This window comes from Chelonia mydas, chromosome 5 (genome assembly GCF_015237465.2).
Source record: "Chelonia mydas isolate rCheMyd1 chromosome 5, rCheMyd1.pri.v2, whole genome shotgun sequence".
NCBI classification, from domain to species: domain Eukaryota; kingdom Metazoa; phylum Chordata; order Testudines; family Cheloniidae; genus Chelonia; species Chelonia mydas.
Genome location: NC_051245.2, coordinates 99,528,319 through 99,547,282, shown reverse-complemented (window position 1 = coordinate 99,547,282; position 18,964 = coordinate 99,528,319). Strand labels below are relative to the sequence as shown.

Here is an 18,964-nt window from a genome sequence, read left to right as displayed (position 1 = left end):
AACAAATCTTCATATTCATCTCAGAGCACAGCCATAGCATGCAAAAAGGATTGTGAGGATGTATCATTGAGACAGAGATGCACACTTCTATTAATCAAAATTGGAACCTAGCTTAAAACCATGTTTAGCATGTGCAAAATGTAATCATGAACTGATATGGACAAAGAATATTGATCGCAGTGTGTGCTGTTTCTGCGATGCCTACCAAAAGCAATCCAGACTAATGAAGATACTAAGAATGAATCTGAAATCTGAGAAGGGGAAAAAATGTATATCCAGCATTATTTATAGGCATGGCAGTTGATATTTTTTAAACTGTTTATAAATAAGAACATAAAAGCAGCCATACCGAGTCAGACCAAAGATCCATATAGCCCAGTACCTTGTCTTCCGATAGTGGCCAATGCCAGGTGCCCCAGAGGGAATGAACAAAACACGTAATCATCAAGTGATCCATCCCCTGTCGCCCATTCCCAGCTTCTGGCAAACAGAGGCTAGGGGCACTGTCCCTGCCCTTCCTGGCTAATAGCCACTGATGAATCTATCCTCCATGAACTTATCTAGTTCTTTTTTGAAACCTGTCATAGCCTTGGTCTTCACAACTTCCTCTCTCAAAGAGTTCCACGTTGTGTGAAAAAATACTTCCTTTTGTTTGTTTTAAACCTGCTGCCTGTTAATTTCATTAGGTGACCCCTAGTTCTTGAGTTAGGAGAAGGAGTAAATAACACTTCCTTATTTACTTTCTCCACACCAGTCATGATTTTATGGATCCCAATCATATCCCCCCTTAGTCGTCTCTTTTCCAAGCTGAAAAGTCCCAGTTTTATTAATTTCTCCTCATCCGGCAGCCGTTCCATACCCCTAATAATTTTGTTGCCCTTTTCTCAACCTTTCCCAATTCCAGTATATCTTTTCTGAGATGGGACGACCACATCTACATGCAGTATTCAAGATGTGGGTGTACCATGGATTTATATAGAGGCAATATATTTTCTGTCTTATTATCTATCCCTTTCTTAATGATTCCCAACATTGTTAGCTTTTTTGACTGCCACTGCACATTGAGTGGATGTTTTCAGACTCAGTGGCTGCAAGATCTCTTTCTTGAGTGGTAACAGCTAATTTAGACCCCATCATTTCATATGGATTGTGTTTCCCAATGTGCATTATTTTGCATTTATCAGCCTGGAATTTCATCTGCCATTTTGTTGCCCAGTCACCCAGTTTATTTTACCCTATTTATTTTTCTAATGTTTCCTTCTTAGTGGTTTTAATACAAATACATTTAATTTGAAATTTAAAGTTCCCTGTTGTGCAACATTTCACTTTTGTGGTTCAAGATGGTTTCTGTTTTTGAATTGAATATTTTTATTCGCTTTATTTTTGTTGACAAACATTTGCATCCACATACTGTATAAATTAGTGCTCCATTTGTTCCTCTCGGGCAGCATATTTTACTCAAGCATGTAATTTGTTTTGGTATTGTTTTCTTCTGCAAATAATAATAAAAATAATCACTAAAAAGCTACATCAAAATAAGCATTCATTCTGCCTCTCATTCTATTGGGGACACGCTGATTGCTTACTCCTTCTCCTCTTCCAGTTACTCCAGGCTGGAAACAACCAAACAAGAAGAGTCAAAGAAATCTACTAGTAGGTCCTTGTTAACCCCATTTGCTTCCTGTGCCAGTCAGTTTATTTCCTGTCTTCTGGCAAGACAGTTCCAACAGTTCCCCTGACTATGCTTCCCCCATCCCTAATAATACCAGTTTCAGAGCTTGAACACCATCAGAATGTCATAAATGTTTCAGTATCTTGTGTAACTTACGCCTTAATAGCTGGTTGCTCTTACGCTGTCACACAGGCAGGAAGACCAATCAGACAGTTTGAGATTTAAAGGGCCTCTGGTGGACACTCTCTCTGAGCCTCCCAATCACTGTTCTACTTCACAAGCAAACAGACCACACTGTAAATTTTTTGTTAAACATTTAAATAAAAGTTGTCAGGCAAAAATGACATATAAAACAGAAGAAGGGACAGAAAAAAAATTTCCAAAGTGCTACAGTCTTACACTGAAAATGGTGATGAGTTTTTCCTCAGGCCAAATTCTCCTAAATGTATTGGGCCCCTATATCTTTGAGGAGATATCTGTTCTCCTTCACCTCCCATCCCTAAATAGAGAGATATGCCCTACTCAGTCTAAGGCTATGTCTGCACTACACCTCACTGGTGGCGGTGTGTAGGATATATATAGCTACAGGCCACAATGAAAATCCTACTGTGCCCACACTGTAACTACATCATGTGTTGGTGAAAGGCTCTGGCAGAGGGGAAAAGCTTCAGTAGCTCCCTACTGCTGGAGCCTTTCACTATGGTGAGGAAAGCCTCTGACTGCGGGGGGGAGGGGAGGTTCCTTAGCGGGGGAAGGCTCCAACAGTAGGGAGCTGCCAGAGCCTTTCCCTGTTGGGAGAGTCTTTTCCTGTAGAGGGGCAAGGTTCCAGCAGCAGGGAGGCAGCAGGACACTACACTACAAAATATAGCTGTGTAGACAGGCTTGGGCAAGTAGTGAGTATATAGGATATGTACTTGCATATATACTCGCACTCTTCAGGAGTGTCTTTACTCCACCCATCTAATAGGTGTCTCACTGGCTACACTGCTGTTTATACCCACACAAGGGGGCTAGATAGGTATGCATTCTACACACAGCTGAAAGAAGCGTGCAGTGAAAATGAACCTTAAGAAGATGTGCCCTTTCTCAAGAGGTTTAACACAGATTTGGCTTTGGTAGTGAATGAACTTTTTCTAACTTAAAAAGTCAGATACTTCCTTATAAATATAATTTAAAATAGGATCTAGCTTAGTTATTTAACAAGTTTTAACACTTCTTTAAAGTGGTTTTCTTCAAGACAAAATTTTCCTAACCAAAGGCCATCACAAGGGCTTTTTAGCTGTATTATTTCTCACTCGTCACCATAAAGAGACCATTTTAGTATCTGGGTTATAGGGAGTTGTGGTTTTTCCCTAAAAATATATTGGACCCAGCTCTAAATTCAGTTTTGAAGGAAGTTTTTCTTAAACTTCAAAACCAAAAGCTGTTTGTGAGTTACCTGATCTTTTAAATTTTCTTCTCAAAGAATTATACAGAATATATGCAGTTCTACCAGGGGGTGTGTGTATGTGTTTCTATAGTAGCATCAAGTCTCTAATATTGATCGTGTGTGTTTGTTTTTCTACAGTAGCATCAAGTCTCTAATATTGACCTAGCAAGTAACCTTTTATTTTCTGAAGGCTTCATTGTGAGCTTATAACTCTGAAAAACTGATTTTCAGACTCAGGATGTCACTCAACTGTCATTTCCAGCTGCCATGGAACCTTCTAGTTACAACATTTTTAACTCCTAACAGGGTTTCATTGTTTTTTTTTTTTAAATAAGTCAACATACATCCTCCCACCTTTACTCTGAAGCATGGTCTCTGGCAAGGTGGCAGAGTGGATGGAGCATTATCAGTTGCTTTTTATTTGTACTGCTGCAAGGATTTTTATGCATCAGCATATTGAATTAATAAACAAGCTGTAGGAGTTCAAGAATGTATAATTTTTTTTAAAAAGTCCTGACTATTTATCCTGCTATCATTTTTTTAATTTAAAATATGGATGAAACTATGGAACTTGTGTTCTCTTCTTAAATCTCAGATTGCAGAGCTTGTTTATATGATACAGGAGAAAAAAATCCTTAAAAACAGACTTTATTCTTGAAAACTATTATAATCTTCTGTCACTTATCGTGTGAAACACAACAAAACACACATTTGAAGGTGGAAAAGTGTGCTTTCAGGACTGACCCAAAGCTTGTTGAAATTACTCTCATAGACTTCAGTGGGCTTTGGATCAGATTCCACCAGTGCTTGTAGAGCAATTATGATTTGGGCTTACAATTTAGGATAAGATAGAGGGCACAGGAATTCAAGGAGGATGAAAACATCACTAGGTTTGATTACTCTTGAACAAAGATTTTTGTGTGATGCAATAATTTATATGACCTCTTTTCATGCACAAAATCTGCTTTGAAGTCAAGTAATAAGAAGAGCTTCTGGATTAAATAGTGGTCTCATGATTTCACTTCTTTACTGAGTCTCCCTTTTATAAGGCCAAAGATTAGTTGGAGAGGAAACGTATGCAGCCGTATCCTGTCGTACTGTTAAGAAATCATCTTTACCACTTGATTAAGATTTTTTGAAAAATAACAGGTCAGGTACTCTTTCCAAAAGAACAGGCTGTGCAAGAGCAGTATTGTCTTTGTATAAATAGTTCACAATGGAAATATTTCACAAAACTTCTGGTGGTAAACACTAATTAATCTAACCTTCAAAAAGGATCATTTCAAAAACCTCCATTTTTCTATCGAACTTTAGCAGCAGTATTAAAGTGTGGGATTGTTCTCAGAATCTAAGCTTTATAGTCAATATAGGGAAGAGTTTCTATAAATCTGTCACAAAATCTCTTTTCTAAATGAATGAGTCAGTACCAGAAAAGAGAGAGTAGAAAAAAATCTGTTATAGTCAGAATTTTGCAGAGGTAGTCAGGATGATAGAGATGTTCTAATTGAGAAGTTCTCAAAGAGTCATTCCTGATGAGCCACAGAATGAAATGAGAACCATGCTAGAGGGGTATTGGAGTGCTGGGAGGCCTTAAGGCATATTCTACCAGGTCCAAGGCTGCCTGACAACAGCATGTCTAAGAAATATTTCTGTCACTGAGATAGGGAAGGTTGCTATCTGAAGTTCAATTCATAAATTTATGCAACATTACTTTTTTGACTTGGCTTCCAGAAATAGGGTGGAATTGTGTTCTGTGCCTACTGAAGTAGGTGATACCTGGGGCAGCAGAGTGCAAAGGTGGGTTTAAGTGGGGAAACTCTGCTTTCAATACTCAGAGAAAGGCTTTATCTATACTGAGGGTTTTGATATAGTTACACCAGTTTCACAGCATTCACTTAAAAAGTGATGCAGCTTACCCCAATTAGAAACTCCGGTATATCACACTAATGCAAGCCCAGTTTTTACACCAGTGCATCACATCTATACTAGGGATTTATACCAGCTCAGCTACGTCGGTATAGCTGCACTGGAGCAAAAATCCAGGGTAGACAAGGCTAAAGGAAACTTACTTACCTAGAAAATGTAATTCTTAGAATAGATGAACAGCATCGATCCACAATGCTCATCCACCTTCCCCAGTTCTTTTTAGGGTAGATTATGATTTAAATAGAAAGGAACTGGAGTGAGTTCCAGGAGGCTTCTGTTGTGAAGGAGTAAATATGTAGTCGAGTGTTTTCCAGGTGGTTCTGACTTTGTCACTGAGAGTACATGCACTCCCAAGAGTATGGCTCTGAGATGTCAGTACTGTAATGTGGTAATTGCAGTCTTATCCCACAGCTGTCACATTCTCTATTGTTTAATAACTGTTAGAACATTCATGTGCCCCAACTATTTCATATTGCTTAGTAACCATTAGAACCACGTTAGCACTGGACATTCTTTTTGCAAAATACCATGTCCCATAAAGTGCCTGGTGGTTTTTTGTTTTTGTTTGTTTTTACAGGTACAGCAGGTGCAGACCGTGCAGCAGGTACAGCATGTCTACCCAGCACAGGTGCAGTATGTGGAGGGAAGTGACACGGTCTACACAAATGGAGCTATGTAAGTTTTATTAATTGGAATTTCCATACCTGGCAGGATGTGTGGTTAAAGACACATCTCTAATGACACCTTACTGGCTTCAGTTTTGTAAGTGGATGAAAGAAGTTGTCAGTGGTTAAAAGCTTGTTCCTTGTAGTGTCGTTTGAAATAATTCTTGGGGGAAAATAGGAGATGAATTCACATAGTTTAAATATTTTCAGATAGAACTTTTGCCTTGAAATTAATACAGGTGTATTTCTGTAACTGTTTTAATTGGACCTACATAACAATTACATCTACAGTATTCTGTCATATTTTTTAACCTTTAGTTTTATGGGTAAGTTTAAATCCTAGCCATAGAAAGAGTTATCTAACTTTGCAATAAAGTTTTTTCATAAAAAAAGACTCATGTTATTGGCCACGTCCCCTTCCAATTATAATCCTACTTGCAATAGCACTACCTGTGGCAACAACAACAATTACTTGTGGAAAAGAAGTGATGTGTTTTTACTGTGTTTAATGAGATGTGTTCTTTCCCTTTCAGGAGGGAAATAAGAGTAACCTTGTCTCAGTTAGTGCTACATGGTCCCCTTCTCCAGATATCTTCCTCTTCCATCTGTGTTGTGTTGTGTTGTGAGTGCATTTAGGAGCAAGGAGCACACAGAAGCATGTGTGGTATCAGCAAAGATTTATTTATTGATAATTCAGAAGCGGCACAGCAGAATCAACTTTATTTCCAGGTGTAGCAACTCTTCCAAAGTTAACTCTTTCAGTGACTTCCAGCACAACATGGTTTTCCTCTCTTCCTACGCCTTCTCCCAGTGACCCACTGCACATACTGCCTTGCTGCTTGTTTTCCTTCTCTCTTGCACATACTACTCAACTATCCTATTCTAGGCAAGGCTGGTAGCACTGCCTCTTATTAAGATTGCCCAACTCTTCCAATTATAAGACCCTGTTTTCAGTTTCTTATCACTTTGCCAAACTTTAACCATTTGGGCTGAAATTTTGTGTGTTGGGTGTCTGCCTTGGGCTAAATTAGTCTGAAAAGTTTCAAGTAGAACAGTTCAGTTATTATGCATTGTTTTGTCCATCTGAAAAAATTCTGGCTATCTTTCTGGCGAAATGCCCTCGTGCCCCCATTCTTTGGAGCACAGACTTGAAATTTCGCAGAGGTAGCCTTTGTCTCAGGGATATGTCTTTTGCCATTCCAGTGAACATCTGCCAAAATTTGGCCAAGTTATAATCCTTTGAAAAATTGCATTTCAGACATGCTCAGTAGAGACATCTTAGATTTTAGTAGCTACATTTTCCAAAGATTCTGTCTACAGTGGGCATGCTGCAACTCAGGGCTGAACAGAACTCCCCCTGCAATTGCTGTTCTGGCCTACTACAGGGTATGCTGTGTGTGGGACCAGAACTGAGAGCAAGGAGTCTCTTTCTCCTCTGCTCTCAGTGACTGTCTTGCTGGGCTCAAGCAGCATGGATGAAGAAGCTGCCTGATTTGAATGCAGAGGGAAGAAAAGCCAGCCCTGAGAAGGGGTGGCAGTGAGAGTAGATTGGGAAAAGGAGCATGTGGGGTGGAAACTGGGACTGCAAGCTGGTTGTGGGAGAGAGGGAAACTGGGACTGGCTGAGCAAGGAGGCTGGGACTGGGGTCCAGGGGAGACTGGGACAGAATGAGCCAGAGACTGGGACTAGCTGGGCAAGACTACTGGAGCTGGAGGAGCGAGTGTCTGGGAGCCAGTAGACAGCCAGGAGAAAGAGATTGGATGAAGAGCCAGGGAACCTGACTGGGATTGACTGGGCAGTAAGACTGAGACAAGAGACTTGGGGGGGAGGCACCAAAGTTAGATTAGCAGCCTGGGGAGAGAGAGAGCCTTTTGGAGCCAGTGGGCACAGGGAGAATGGATGGACCACTAGAGACCAGGATGGAGGCAGTTCAGATGAGGAGCCATGGGGGACAGGCGGGTCTGGGCCTGGATGGACAAAGAGACTGGGGACAAGGAGTTGGGGGTAGGGAGGAACTGGAAATGGATGGGCAAGAAGACTGGGACTGGAATGAGAAGCCTGAGCAGTGGAGACTGGGACTGGCTAGGTAAGGATAGTGGGACTGGATAAGGAGCCAGAGGTTGGGAAGAGACAGGACTGGGACAGGGACAGATTGCAGGGGATGGGTCAGAAGGGATCGTGCTTGGGGAAATGGACAGAAGAGTCTGCCTGTTACAGCACATTCTCCTCTGGAGCTTGGAATGGAACCCAAGATTCTACTTTATGTCAGTGTAAATCCCAGTGTAGTTGTGCATGCATCCCATGCTCATGAGATTGTCATCTTTTGAATAGCAGCGTCCCTTGGGACCGTTCATGCAGCCTGTGCCTCCTTGTGCTCCCATGTGAGGGCATAAAAGCTGGACCAGCCGCGTCCTTTCCATAGTTCCCTCTTACCATCTGTGGCAGCGAAATGGAATCCAGCTATGTCCAACCTGCTATTCCCTTTTCACAGATATAGTGCCAATTAAATCTTCTCCCGTTGTTTTCCACATTTCCAGAGAACTTCAAATCTGGTGGGGCTTTTGTGTAAGGGGCTAGCCAAGACAGCAAATTCTGTTACGGATCTTTTGTAGTAGGAGGCCAGACGTAGGAAACTGTGCACCTTGGTTACATACCAAGGTACAGGCCATGCTCTGACATATCCACCTTCTCTGGATCTGGGCCTGCTCCCTCCATAGAGATCATGTGCCCCAGTATGTCACATCGCTAAAGAAAAAGCTGACACTTAGTGTAGTTAACTTTCAGATTGACACCTTTCAACTTCTTGAGTGCTGATTTCAGTTTCTGCAGATGTTCTTCCAAAATTCAACCTATCACAATGATCTCATCCTGGTAGACTAGGTAGGATGTTTTCTGCAAGTCTGCTGACACGATATCCATGAGCCTCTGGAATGTACCTAGCACATTACACAGACCACATGGCAGCATGTTGAGCTCAAAAAGTCCCTGCTTGGTGCACAATGCTGTTTTAGCGTTATCTTCTGGATACACCTACATTGGCCAATCCCCACTTGCCAGGTCAAGGGTGGAGAACCATCAGTCTTTAACCAGGCCATCTAATGTGTTGTCAGTGTGGCACAAGGAATAGGCATTATTAACAGTTGCATAATTCAGTCTATGATAATCCCTGCAGTCCCACACACGTCCATGTATCTTCCACACCAAAATCACTGGAGCAGCCTACAGGCTCACAGAGGGCCTAATGAGCCCACTCTCCTCCATTTCTTGCGAGCCATTGCTTGAACTCCTGCTGAAAATGAATGGGGATCCTTCCAAGTCTTTGATTGATATGTCTGGCATTCCCAGAACTGATCCAATACTTTATTAACACAGTGCATCCCAGATGATGGGTCACCATGACTAAATATATTTGCATATTCTAACAAAACTTCCTGTACTGTTCACATCTGTTCAAGCTTCAGACTGTATTGTTTAAACTTGAACTCAAGTCCTGCATCTCTCTGAGCCTTTCTTCCCAGCCCTTTGTTGCCTTGACCCTGGTCTGGTTTCAACTTCCTCACATCAACTGGGTTCTTGGTTTTGTGATCTTCCTGCAGGACCAGCACACCCCTTTCAAGTGTGCCAATCACCATATGCTGATACACGACCAATGGCTTTGTTGACATGTTGGCTATCCATACCAGGATTTGCCACATCAGCTCCTACCAATCGAGTGTCCAGTGAGGAGCTCCAGCCTATTTGAAGGTTAGGGCTCAATCAGACCACCTTCATCATCTTGGCACCCACCTTTGATCTGCCTGGGATAATCATCTCAATTTTAGAGGCTCCATCAGATTTTTTTCTACCGCCTCTCCATGCACTTCCACATGGCCGTCTGTAGTGAACAGGGGAAATCACCTTCCCAACAGAGAACAAGAACAGTTGGTGAAATTCACAGCAACATGGTATTTCTTCAGGAAGTCCGTCCCAATCAGGCATACTGAGTGCCATCTTTTACCAAGAGGAATTCACAGGTTAGTTGTAAAGCCTGGAGGTTGATGACTGTGTGCCACATTCCCAGAACTTGAAGCATCATTCTGTTATCCACCCTGACAGCTAATTTATAGGGTTGATGATTCCTCTCAGTCTCAGTGGTATGTACAATGGATACCTGGGCACTGGAGTCTAGGAGAGATTGGCACTGTATTTCTCCAATCTCCCCTTCCAGATAGTATCCAGCTCTTCTGCACCAGCAATCTCCACCTTCTTCTTTGGAATTTTTTTCAGTAGCAATGTCCATTGGGGCTGCACATGTGTCCTGTGCTTCCTTATGCTCCTGTACAAGAACATAAAGAGCACAGCAGCCACAACCCTCCCATAATTCCCTCTTACCAAGTGTGGCAGCAAGATGGAACTTAGACTGAGTCTGATCTGTGCTGCCAGCTGTCAAATATACCTCCCCCAGTATCAAGGCTTACTCTGTCAGAGGTCAAGCAACATCCTTGGCCTGTTTCAGAAATGTTTCAGTATCTGAACTCTGCTAGGTGGAGCAGTCTGCTCACATTTGTAGAGCACTGTGCACTGCACTTGGCTAGTAGATCCAATACCAGGTTCAGAAGAGCAGTACTCCCATCATTGTTTGACTAATGTATCTGGTGCTCTTCATGCCTGCCATCCTGAAGACGATGCTCTGTGCCAGCCATCTACAGTGGAATCCACGATGACACATACACAAAGAAAGAATGATTAGTTAATCTCTAGAAACTGTGTTTCTTTGAGATATTATAGTCAGTGTGGATCCCCCAACCCATCCTTCTTCCCTTCCTTAAGAGTCTTCAGAGAACATAGGCTTCAAAGTACAGGGGAACTTTTTTTTATTTCCTCAATTTTCATGAGTCCAAACTTTTCTTAAATGCTATGTGTCCAGTGGACTTTAAAACATTTTCTATTTCCATGAGCAAGAAATACTGGATTCTGCAGTGTTTGTCTCCTTGTACAAAAACTGTCTTGCTGTTTATGCTTACATATTTATTTTCACTTCTTAACACATTTTGGAAGTGTCTGTATAATCAATAATATGTAGGCTGTATGGTTTGTCAACATTATTCATTTAATGTCACAATGGAATTTCTACATGTTGTATTATCATGCAACCCTGTTTTAGTGTAAGTTTTCTCCCATACAGTTATTCTTGTTGCAGATATATTTTATGTAATTATTCTATATATAGAATATACATAGAGTAGATTTACTATAAGTAACTACTGGAGAAAAGCAAATTACTTACCTGTAATTTTTGTTCTCTGAGAAACGTAGACCTACCCGTCCCGTCCTTCTACCTTTCTTTAGACTTTATGCGTTTTCTTTAGTTAAACAGAAATTTGATCGTTGGAAGCAATGACATTCTATTAGTCCATCCAGCCTCAAGCCATGTGATCTGTTTCTCTTCCAATGGTTTAGAGAGTCTGTGCTGGAGAAATCGCCACCCCTTGTGTGTTTGAGAATGTTGCTGTCTACCAGCAAGAATGGGGGACCTCTGACTGTATGGATCTGCTGGCTATACTTTCATATGGTGGGGCTATGGAGACTATTGCAGCCCACAAACTGCAATATTTCCTTTCCATATCTTGGGAATAAAGGATTCTGTTCAGTGTAGCTCCCAAGGAGCGCCCTGCATAAAACCTGTTTATTCAGTCATTATGCTGGGACATGGGATTCAAGCCAAAATGTGAAAGAAAGTTATGATACAGTTGCTGTGGGAGCCATAACTTTGAATTTCTTGACTCTTTTGCAGGTGAATTACCATCTGTGCACATTAACATAACATTTATATTAGACACATTAGAGAGTGTCTACGCTAATTGTAGAAAATTAGCGTACCCCAATATACAGCTAGAACATCTTAAATGTAAATTTATATATGTCTTCTTTATCTCTATATACTCTCATACCCTCAGGTGCAAAGAGCACCCACTAGTTTCTGCCATTTATTTCGGTCTTGTGCTGGTCTATTCAGGCTTCTGGGGGCTTGTCTACACTACTCGCTGGATTGGGGGGTAGCAATCAATCCAGTGGGGGTTGATTTATTGTATCTAGTATAGATGCGATAAATCGACCTCTGAGCGCTCTCTCGTAGACTCTGGTACTCCACCAGAACGAGGAGCGCAAGCGGAGTCGATGGGAGAGCGTCAGCTGTCGACTTATTGCAGTGAAGACACCGCGGTAGATTTAAGTACACAGTAGTGTAGACAAGCCCTGGGTGTCATGTTAATAGATTTGGCTTCTTGCTCTGTTATTATGCCTAATGTTTCTCTAGGCCACCCTGTTTTTCTCTGTTCATGTTGTCTCCATATTATCATTTGATTGGAAATCATGTTGGTGGCATCCTTAAAGTGTGTCCTGAAAATGTCCATCTTCCTCTTCATACCATGTTTAATGCTTCAGATTGGTCTGCTCTTCTTAGAATTTCTGATGTTGCAAGAAACTCTTTCCAGTGAATTCTGAAAATCTTTTGTAGTTGTTAACTTTGGAATGGGTTGATCTTCTTCTTATCAATTTCTGTTGTAGATTTCCGTGACTCTGGTTCATGAAAGAGGACAGACATGATGCCAGTGTTAAAAATTCATAGTTTTGTGTTAGTGCCAATCATGCTACTTTTCCAAATCTTTTCAAATTTATGTAAGTCGTGCTGCTTTTGATATTTGTTGTTTGATATTAGCATAGTGTCACCATCATTTCACATCTCAACCCCCAGGTAAAATGACTTACTTCTTCTGGTGTTTCTTCGTTGTTTTCTCCATCTACTTTGATGGTTGCTTTTGGGGTGTTGGATGGCCATATATTTTTGTCGTTCTCTTGCTGATGAACAAGCTAACTTGTTTTGCTGTGTCTGCCAAAAGCTGGGTCTTTTCTTCCATTAAATGATATGTTGATTAATCAGGACAATGTCATTGACAAAAACAAAGTCATCAAATTGTGCTTTATAATTTATCCATAAAATTCACTGCTTATCTTTTGTGGTTACTTTCCTCATGACATAGTCAGTGACGAATGCAAACAATAGTGGGGACATAATACAGCTTTGCCTTACTCCAGTTGTTGTCACTGCAGAGCATTGATTGATTTTTGTCACCATCTTTGACTGCACATTCAACATTATGATATAGATCTGCTATTTAATCATTTTTGCTTGTATTCCCTAGTATGCCATAATTTTCCAAGGACTGTTTCTGTGTATACTGTCAGAAGCCTTCTGGAAATTTATAAAATTTATCACAAGAGGGGCTTTCCATTCTACACTTTGTTCTGTAATATGTCTGAGAACAACAGTATGGTCTGCACGTTATCTCAGTGATCTAAAACCAGCTTGTTCTTCTCCAAATTGGAGATCTATACGTTTCTTAAAATGTTCCAGGATGATGTTGCACGTGATTTTCCCAGCCACTGAGAGTAATATAATTTCTCTCCAGTTATTGTAGTTGGTAGAGTCGTATTTCTTTGGCAATTTTACAATAAGGCCCCTCTTCCATTGGAATGAGTTCTTTTCTTCATTCCATATTCTATCCAAAAACCCAAGGAAAGTCATAGAGGGCTCTTTCATAACTTTCTTTAAGCATCTCGTTGGTAATGTTATTCTCTCCAGCTACTTTCCCATTTTTAAGTTTACTGATGGCTTTTCTAACTTATTCCATTGTAATGTCTTCTAAATTAATATCAAGCTCTGGTGGTAGGTCTTCATCATGTATTTCTAATAGTTCACTTGGACTTGGTCTATTTAAAACAGCCTGAAAATGTTCTGCTCATCTTTTCCTTTGTTCTTGTTCTGTACTTAGTCTCTTTCCATTTGCATCTTTAATAGGGCCTCCAATACTGCTAGAGTTTCCTATTAGCTGTTTGGTTGTCTTACACAAAGTAGTAAATTCACCTCTTTGGCTGGCATCTTCAGCCTCTTCATAGATTCTATCAATAAATGCCTTTTTATCTTTTCTAGCACTCCTTTTTATCTTTCTGTCTAGAGCTCTGTATTCTTCTTGCTACTTGCTTGTCTCTTCTTCTTGTCTTAGCATTCGTAAGTTTTTGCTTTACACTTCTTTTTTCCACTGCTTCCCAAGTGCATCACTAGACCATCCATACCTTTTAAATTTCATTGCTGTTAAGACTGTCTTTGCACTTTCTAGATAGCACTCTCTGATATCTTCCCACATAGTATCAGTGTCTTTGTTTCCTTCATTTTGACTCCATGAGAACACTGAACTTGTTCTTCAGTTCAAACTGAAAAGCACATTTTGTGTCTGGGTCTTCTGATTTTGCACACTTGCTTCATGGCCTTTTTTTAACCACATTCTTCTTCTTTAACTTGATCTTCAATTTAGTGATACAAAGATTATGGTCACTTCCCATGTCTGTTCCCCTGTATGCACATACATCTGCCAGCAAGCTGCAAAACTTCCTTGAAATGCAGAAGCAATGTATCTGGTTCTTTGCAGTACCATCTGGGGAGTTCAGTGTCACTTTATGGATTTCATTATGCGGGAAGGGAGTGTTGCTCCACTTATCACTAGGTCATTCACACTTCAACTTTCTGCTTGTTGTTCACCATTTTGATTCATGTCCAAATCCCTGCCGCATTTGCCCATAATATATCCAACCAATCATTATTACTTTATTACATTATTATTATTACTTCCAACCTTTACATTAAAATCATGCATAGTCATTGTGATATCATATTTGAGGACTTTGGTTAACACATCCTATAACAAATCATAAAAAGCAATTTTTTTCTTTTCCAGGCTTTTCCTGGTTTGGTGCATAGCATTGTATGACTGTTAGTTTGAAGAATCTAGTCTGAAAACAAGTTCCAATAATTCCTTAATTTAACTATTCCCACTTGCTTAGTGCCTGCTCAGCTTCTTTCAACTTTAGAATTTCTGTGCCAGCTTCATGGCTATCATCTACTTTCCTACAGTAGATTATGATCTTATTTGTTTCTCTGAAATGTAGTTTATTTGAACCTGTCCACCTACACTCACTGATAACAAGGACATCAAGATGATAGCTGTCCTTTTTCTTTCTTTCTTTTTTTAGCAGTTTTAGTAGTTTCATATATTATTCTCACATTCCAAAATCTGATTTTCATCACTGATCTGATCTTGACCAATGTACTTTTCAGGACATAGGCTTCCTTCTGGGTTTGACTAATGCCTATCATATTCTTCCCATGAAGCTGGTGTCTTTTTGGAACCTGTGGCACACCAATATGGCTGCCGGCATTCATTCCTGTACTATATTTGTTTTATGTGATGGGGTTACCAGCTCCATGCACAATCCTAGGTCCACAGCTCCTTATTCATTATATGGAACTATCCATATTTTTATTTACATCCACCATACTCTATAGCTCAATGAATAGTCCCTTCAGAAATGGTTATATCCTGTGTAAGGCTAATCTACATTTCAAAACTATAAGTATAACTTCTGACAAACTTTTCTACCAGCTCAGACTGGCTAGTCCACAAAAAAGTCTGATGAGTAATTCTGAGTTTTATAATTATGCCCCTTTATTTCTTATGTGGACCAGAACTACAGAAAAATTAATAGGATTGCAAAGAAAGTCATTTCCCTCATTTTAAACACAGAAGTGTTGTGTACTACCCCTTTACAGTCACTGTAATATGTGCCAATATTTCTAATGTTAGATATCTGTGTGTGTGTTTTTTATATATATATAAATTTATAATATTATATATAATTATAATATTATATCTATAATTTTGATTATTTCATGTATTTTCCAAGAACTGTATTTGGAAGAGAGTGCTTATAATTAGCAATGTGAATTAATAATTCAATCTTTACAGTTTACAATTGGAGAATAATGATTCTGAAAATAAAGTAAAAGATGATTAACACTCAAAAATTATAGGCTCAACTTGAGTGCACATTCCTGAGTTCAGATTCTTAACCAGCTTCAAAATTGTATAATTAGATGGCTGCTTTTTTTTTAAAGTAAAACATGACACTACAGGAAGAAAATTCATTGCGAGGAAAAAATATTTTTGAAGAAAACAATATAAGTAAAAGTGGTTCTAAAACTAAAAACAACCCCTACAGACAAACATAAATACAGAGATGGTGATCACCTAGCGAATTAGTAGTTCAAAGAAAATTCAGGGTCACGTAGAGTTAAGGTACTGGCTAAGGCATGATGGGATGGCTGGAAGGAGCACTAATTTATAGAAGTGAACAGATCAGAGTCTTGACGTTTACATAAAACCTAATAATAGAGTCAGCTGGGAATACATCACTCTCTGTGTGCGTGCATACACACAGTCTAAACTTATTTATCCTTTCTGTATCAGTGCATTTATTCATGATTATTATATACGTTTTCCCCAAAAAGTATGACAGTAGAAACTGAAGAATTTAAAAAACAAACAAACATAGTAACAGTATTTAGGTGCCCATAGTCAGTTGTTAGAAATTCAGCTGTGCAACTTCAAATTTATTTTAGTAGTAGCATTACAGTAATGCCTAGATTTACTGAATTCACAATTGGATAGCTGGTTTCTGTTCTGATGTGCTGCAAACTACTCATGCTGTAAAACAACTTTTTTGTCCCTGAAATTTTATTTCTAGTAGTATTAATTTTTTTGGAAAATTTCTAGAGGAAAATGGTACGTAAACAATAAAATATAACAGGGCATGCACAGAACTTTAGTAACTGGCATGCCTGGTGGTATATTATGATGCACAAGATTGAATGCTTCTAGTTCTCAGGAAGAGGTGTTACTAAAGAGTAGAACGCACATCCAGGAACTCCCTCCTCACCAAATATTTTTTCACAGGTTTTTTTTGTTTGTTTTATTCTGTATGATGCTGCAGTCTTCTTAGATTGGTGGTGAATTCTCACGGCTGTTTTTATACTTTTGAAATAATAATAATAATAATAATGTATAGATCTCATGTATAGATCTCAATAGACTTTACAAAGGAGGTTGGAATCATTTTAAAAAAAAAACTTTAAAAGCTACTTTAGAAGCTCCACCCTCTCATGACAATAATAGTATAGCACAAGGATTTAAAAGCATTAAAAATTTTTAAAGTGAAGCTTCATAGCTTCTAAAGTGGCTCTGAACGACAAGGGAGAATCCTGAGGGAGTTCATGATGGCCAGAGTGTAAAGGTAATTTAAGCTATCAAGTTCTGGTCTGTGCTATTATCATGGCCCCAAGTATTCTGTGATTCTGCCATTGTTTAAAAGCTAATAGATTGCAGAATCTAGAGAAGGATAAATTACCACTGAGCCCTTGCTCTGCTGATTTGTTAATAAATCAAGTGTAAGTCTTTGTTCTTTTAAAAGAACAATGTATTGTCATGGCCAGTAGGGCACTGCTCAGCAGCTGACCTGGTATCTATTTCCTGTTCCAGTCTCTTAGACTCTTTTGTTAAGGCAGAATGCTCAACCCCTTGTGAGGAAAGGGGAGTGGTCTGCCTTATGCACATGGACTCTTCTGAATAATTATAGAGTAGTGTTGACAAAGTGCACAGAAAGTCTTGCCCATGCCTTGTTGTCCAGAAGATTGTAATTTTGGGTGCCCTCACCCTGTGCTGTCTGGTTTCATGGTTTAATGTAGGCAGCATACACTGCCATCCAATTAACTCACTCTTCTGGAGGGCAGGAGGCAGCAGCCAGATTCTGGCACAGCTGGGACCAGAATTGCCAACTTTCTAATCGCACAAAACAGAACAGCCCCACCCCCTTCCCCCGCTCCTTCTCCAGGGCCCCGCCCCCCACTCGCTCCATCTCCCCTCCCTCCCTTGCTCACTCTCTCCCACCCTCACTCACTTTCACTGGCCTGGGGTTGGGGTTTGGGGTGCAAAAGGGGGGTGAGGGCTCGGGGTGGGGCAGGGATGAGGGGTTTGGGGTGTGGGAGAGGGCTTTGGGCTGGGGCAGGGGGTTGGGATGCGGGGGAGCATAGGCTCTGGATTGGGGGGTATGGACTCCGGATGGGGCCTGAAATGAGGGGTTAAGGGTACGGGACAGAGCTTCGGGCTGGGGCAAGGGTTGCGGTGCGGGAGAGGTGCGGGCTCTGGGGTGGGGTTGGTGATGAGGTGTTTGGTGTGCAGGAGGGGGCTCCAGGCTGGGGCCGAGGGGTTTTGAATGTGGAAGGGAATGTGGGCTCTGGCTGGGGGTGTGGGCTCTGAGGTCAGGCCAGGGATGAGGGGTTTCAGGTGCAGGAGGGGGCTCAGGGCTGGGACAGGGGGTTGGGGTGGGGGAGGGGCTGCGGGGTTCCAGCGGCACTTACCTCGGCTCCCAGGAAGTGGTCGCCAGCCCCCTGCAGCCCTGCAGGCACCACCCCCGCAGCTCCCATTGGTCGCAGTTCCCGACCAATGGGAGCCGATGGTCAGGGCAGCGTGTGGAGCTCTCCTGGCCGCCCATGCGCCGTGGTGCTGCAGGAACCTGGAGGCTGCTTCTGGGAGCCGCGCGGAGCTAGGGCAGGTAGGGAGCCTGCATTAACCCCAGGCCCCACTGCGCCACCGACTGGACTTTTAACGGCCTGGTCAGCAGTGCCAACCGAAGCCGCCAGGGTCCCTTTTCAACCAGGCATTCCAGTCAAAAACTGGATGCCTGGCAACCCTAGTAGGGACACAGACAGGAAGTAAAATATCAGGTGCACAGTTGCAGGGATATGGTGAATTCTGTGACAAAAAAGTTGAATTCCATGGCAACTTGGGAAAGTGCCAAATTGCTCAGCCACAGAATTTCAAAGTGCCTCTGATTAAGATGATTGGGGCAGGTTACAATTCCCAGAGCTATTGCTTCATGTTCTCTGCAGATGCAGACAGATGACACTGGATTGGGTTTAAACTCGGTTCACGTTTTTTAGATTTTCTCTGCAATAATAATGTCTAGAAACGCAACTGAAAATCAATCAGATTCTGGGACGCAATCCTGAAACAAGGGGGTGAATTCTGCAGCAAATTCTATGGACAAAAATTAAAATTGCCAAATACACAGGACCCTGGTTTTGCTGAGGATCTGAAAGGTCAGAGTTCAAGCCCACCTGATGATCCATATTGGGGGAAAATACTTATTTCAATACTTAGTCATGGAAGTCAATTACTCAATGCTTAGACATTGCAAAATGCTATTGTCAGTGGGGACATGGGTTGTGCACCAGTCTTATTTAATTTGATTGCAACTATTGTATACTCATTTCCACAGTGTTAACATTGCACTCACCCAATAAAGAAGACAAATAAATACCTTTTTTTTTTTCTTTTCCTAAAG

General features: G+C 40.9%; 1 protein-coding gene across 5 annotated transcripts in view; it reads left to right on the top strand.

Moving 5' to 3' along the window:
• The window catches only part of RFX3 (regulatory factor X3), a 232,094-nt gene that overhangs the window by 144,940 nt on the left and 68,190 nt on the right, over positions 1-18,964 (top strand). For 4 of the 5 annotated variants that reach the window (XM_043546783.1, XM_037901877.2, XM_037901878.2 and 1 more), the window contains one exon: positions 5,605-5,702. The exons of the other annotated variant lie outside the window; for it this stretch is intronic. In XM_043546783.1, the coding sequence (XP_043402718.1) occupies positions 5,605-5,702 (98 nt within the window). The remainder of the gene's footprint in view (positions 1-5,604; positions 5,703-18,964) is intronic. 5 annotated transcript variants of the gene reach the window in all.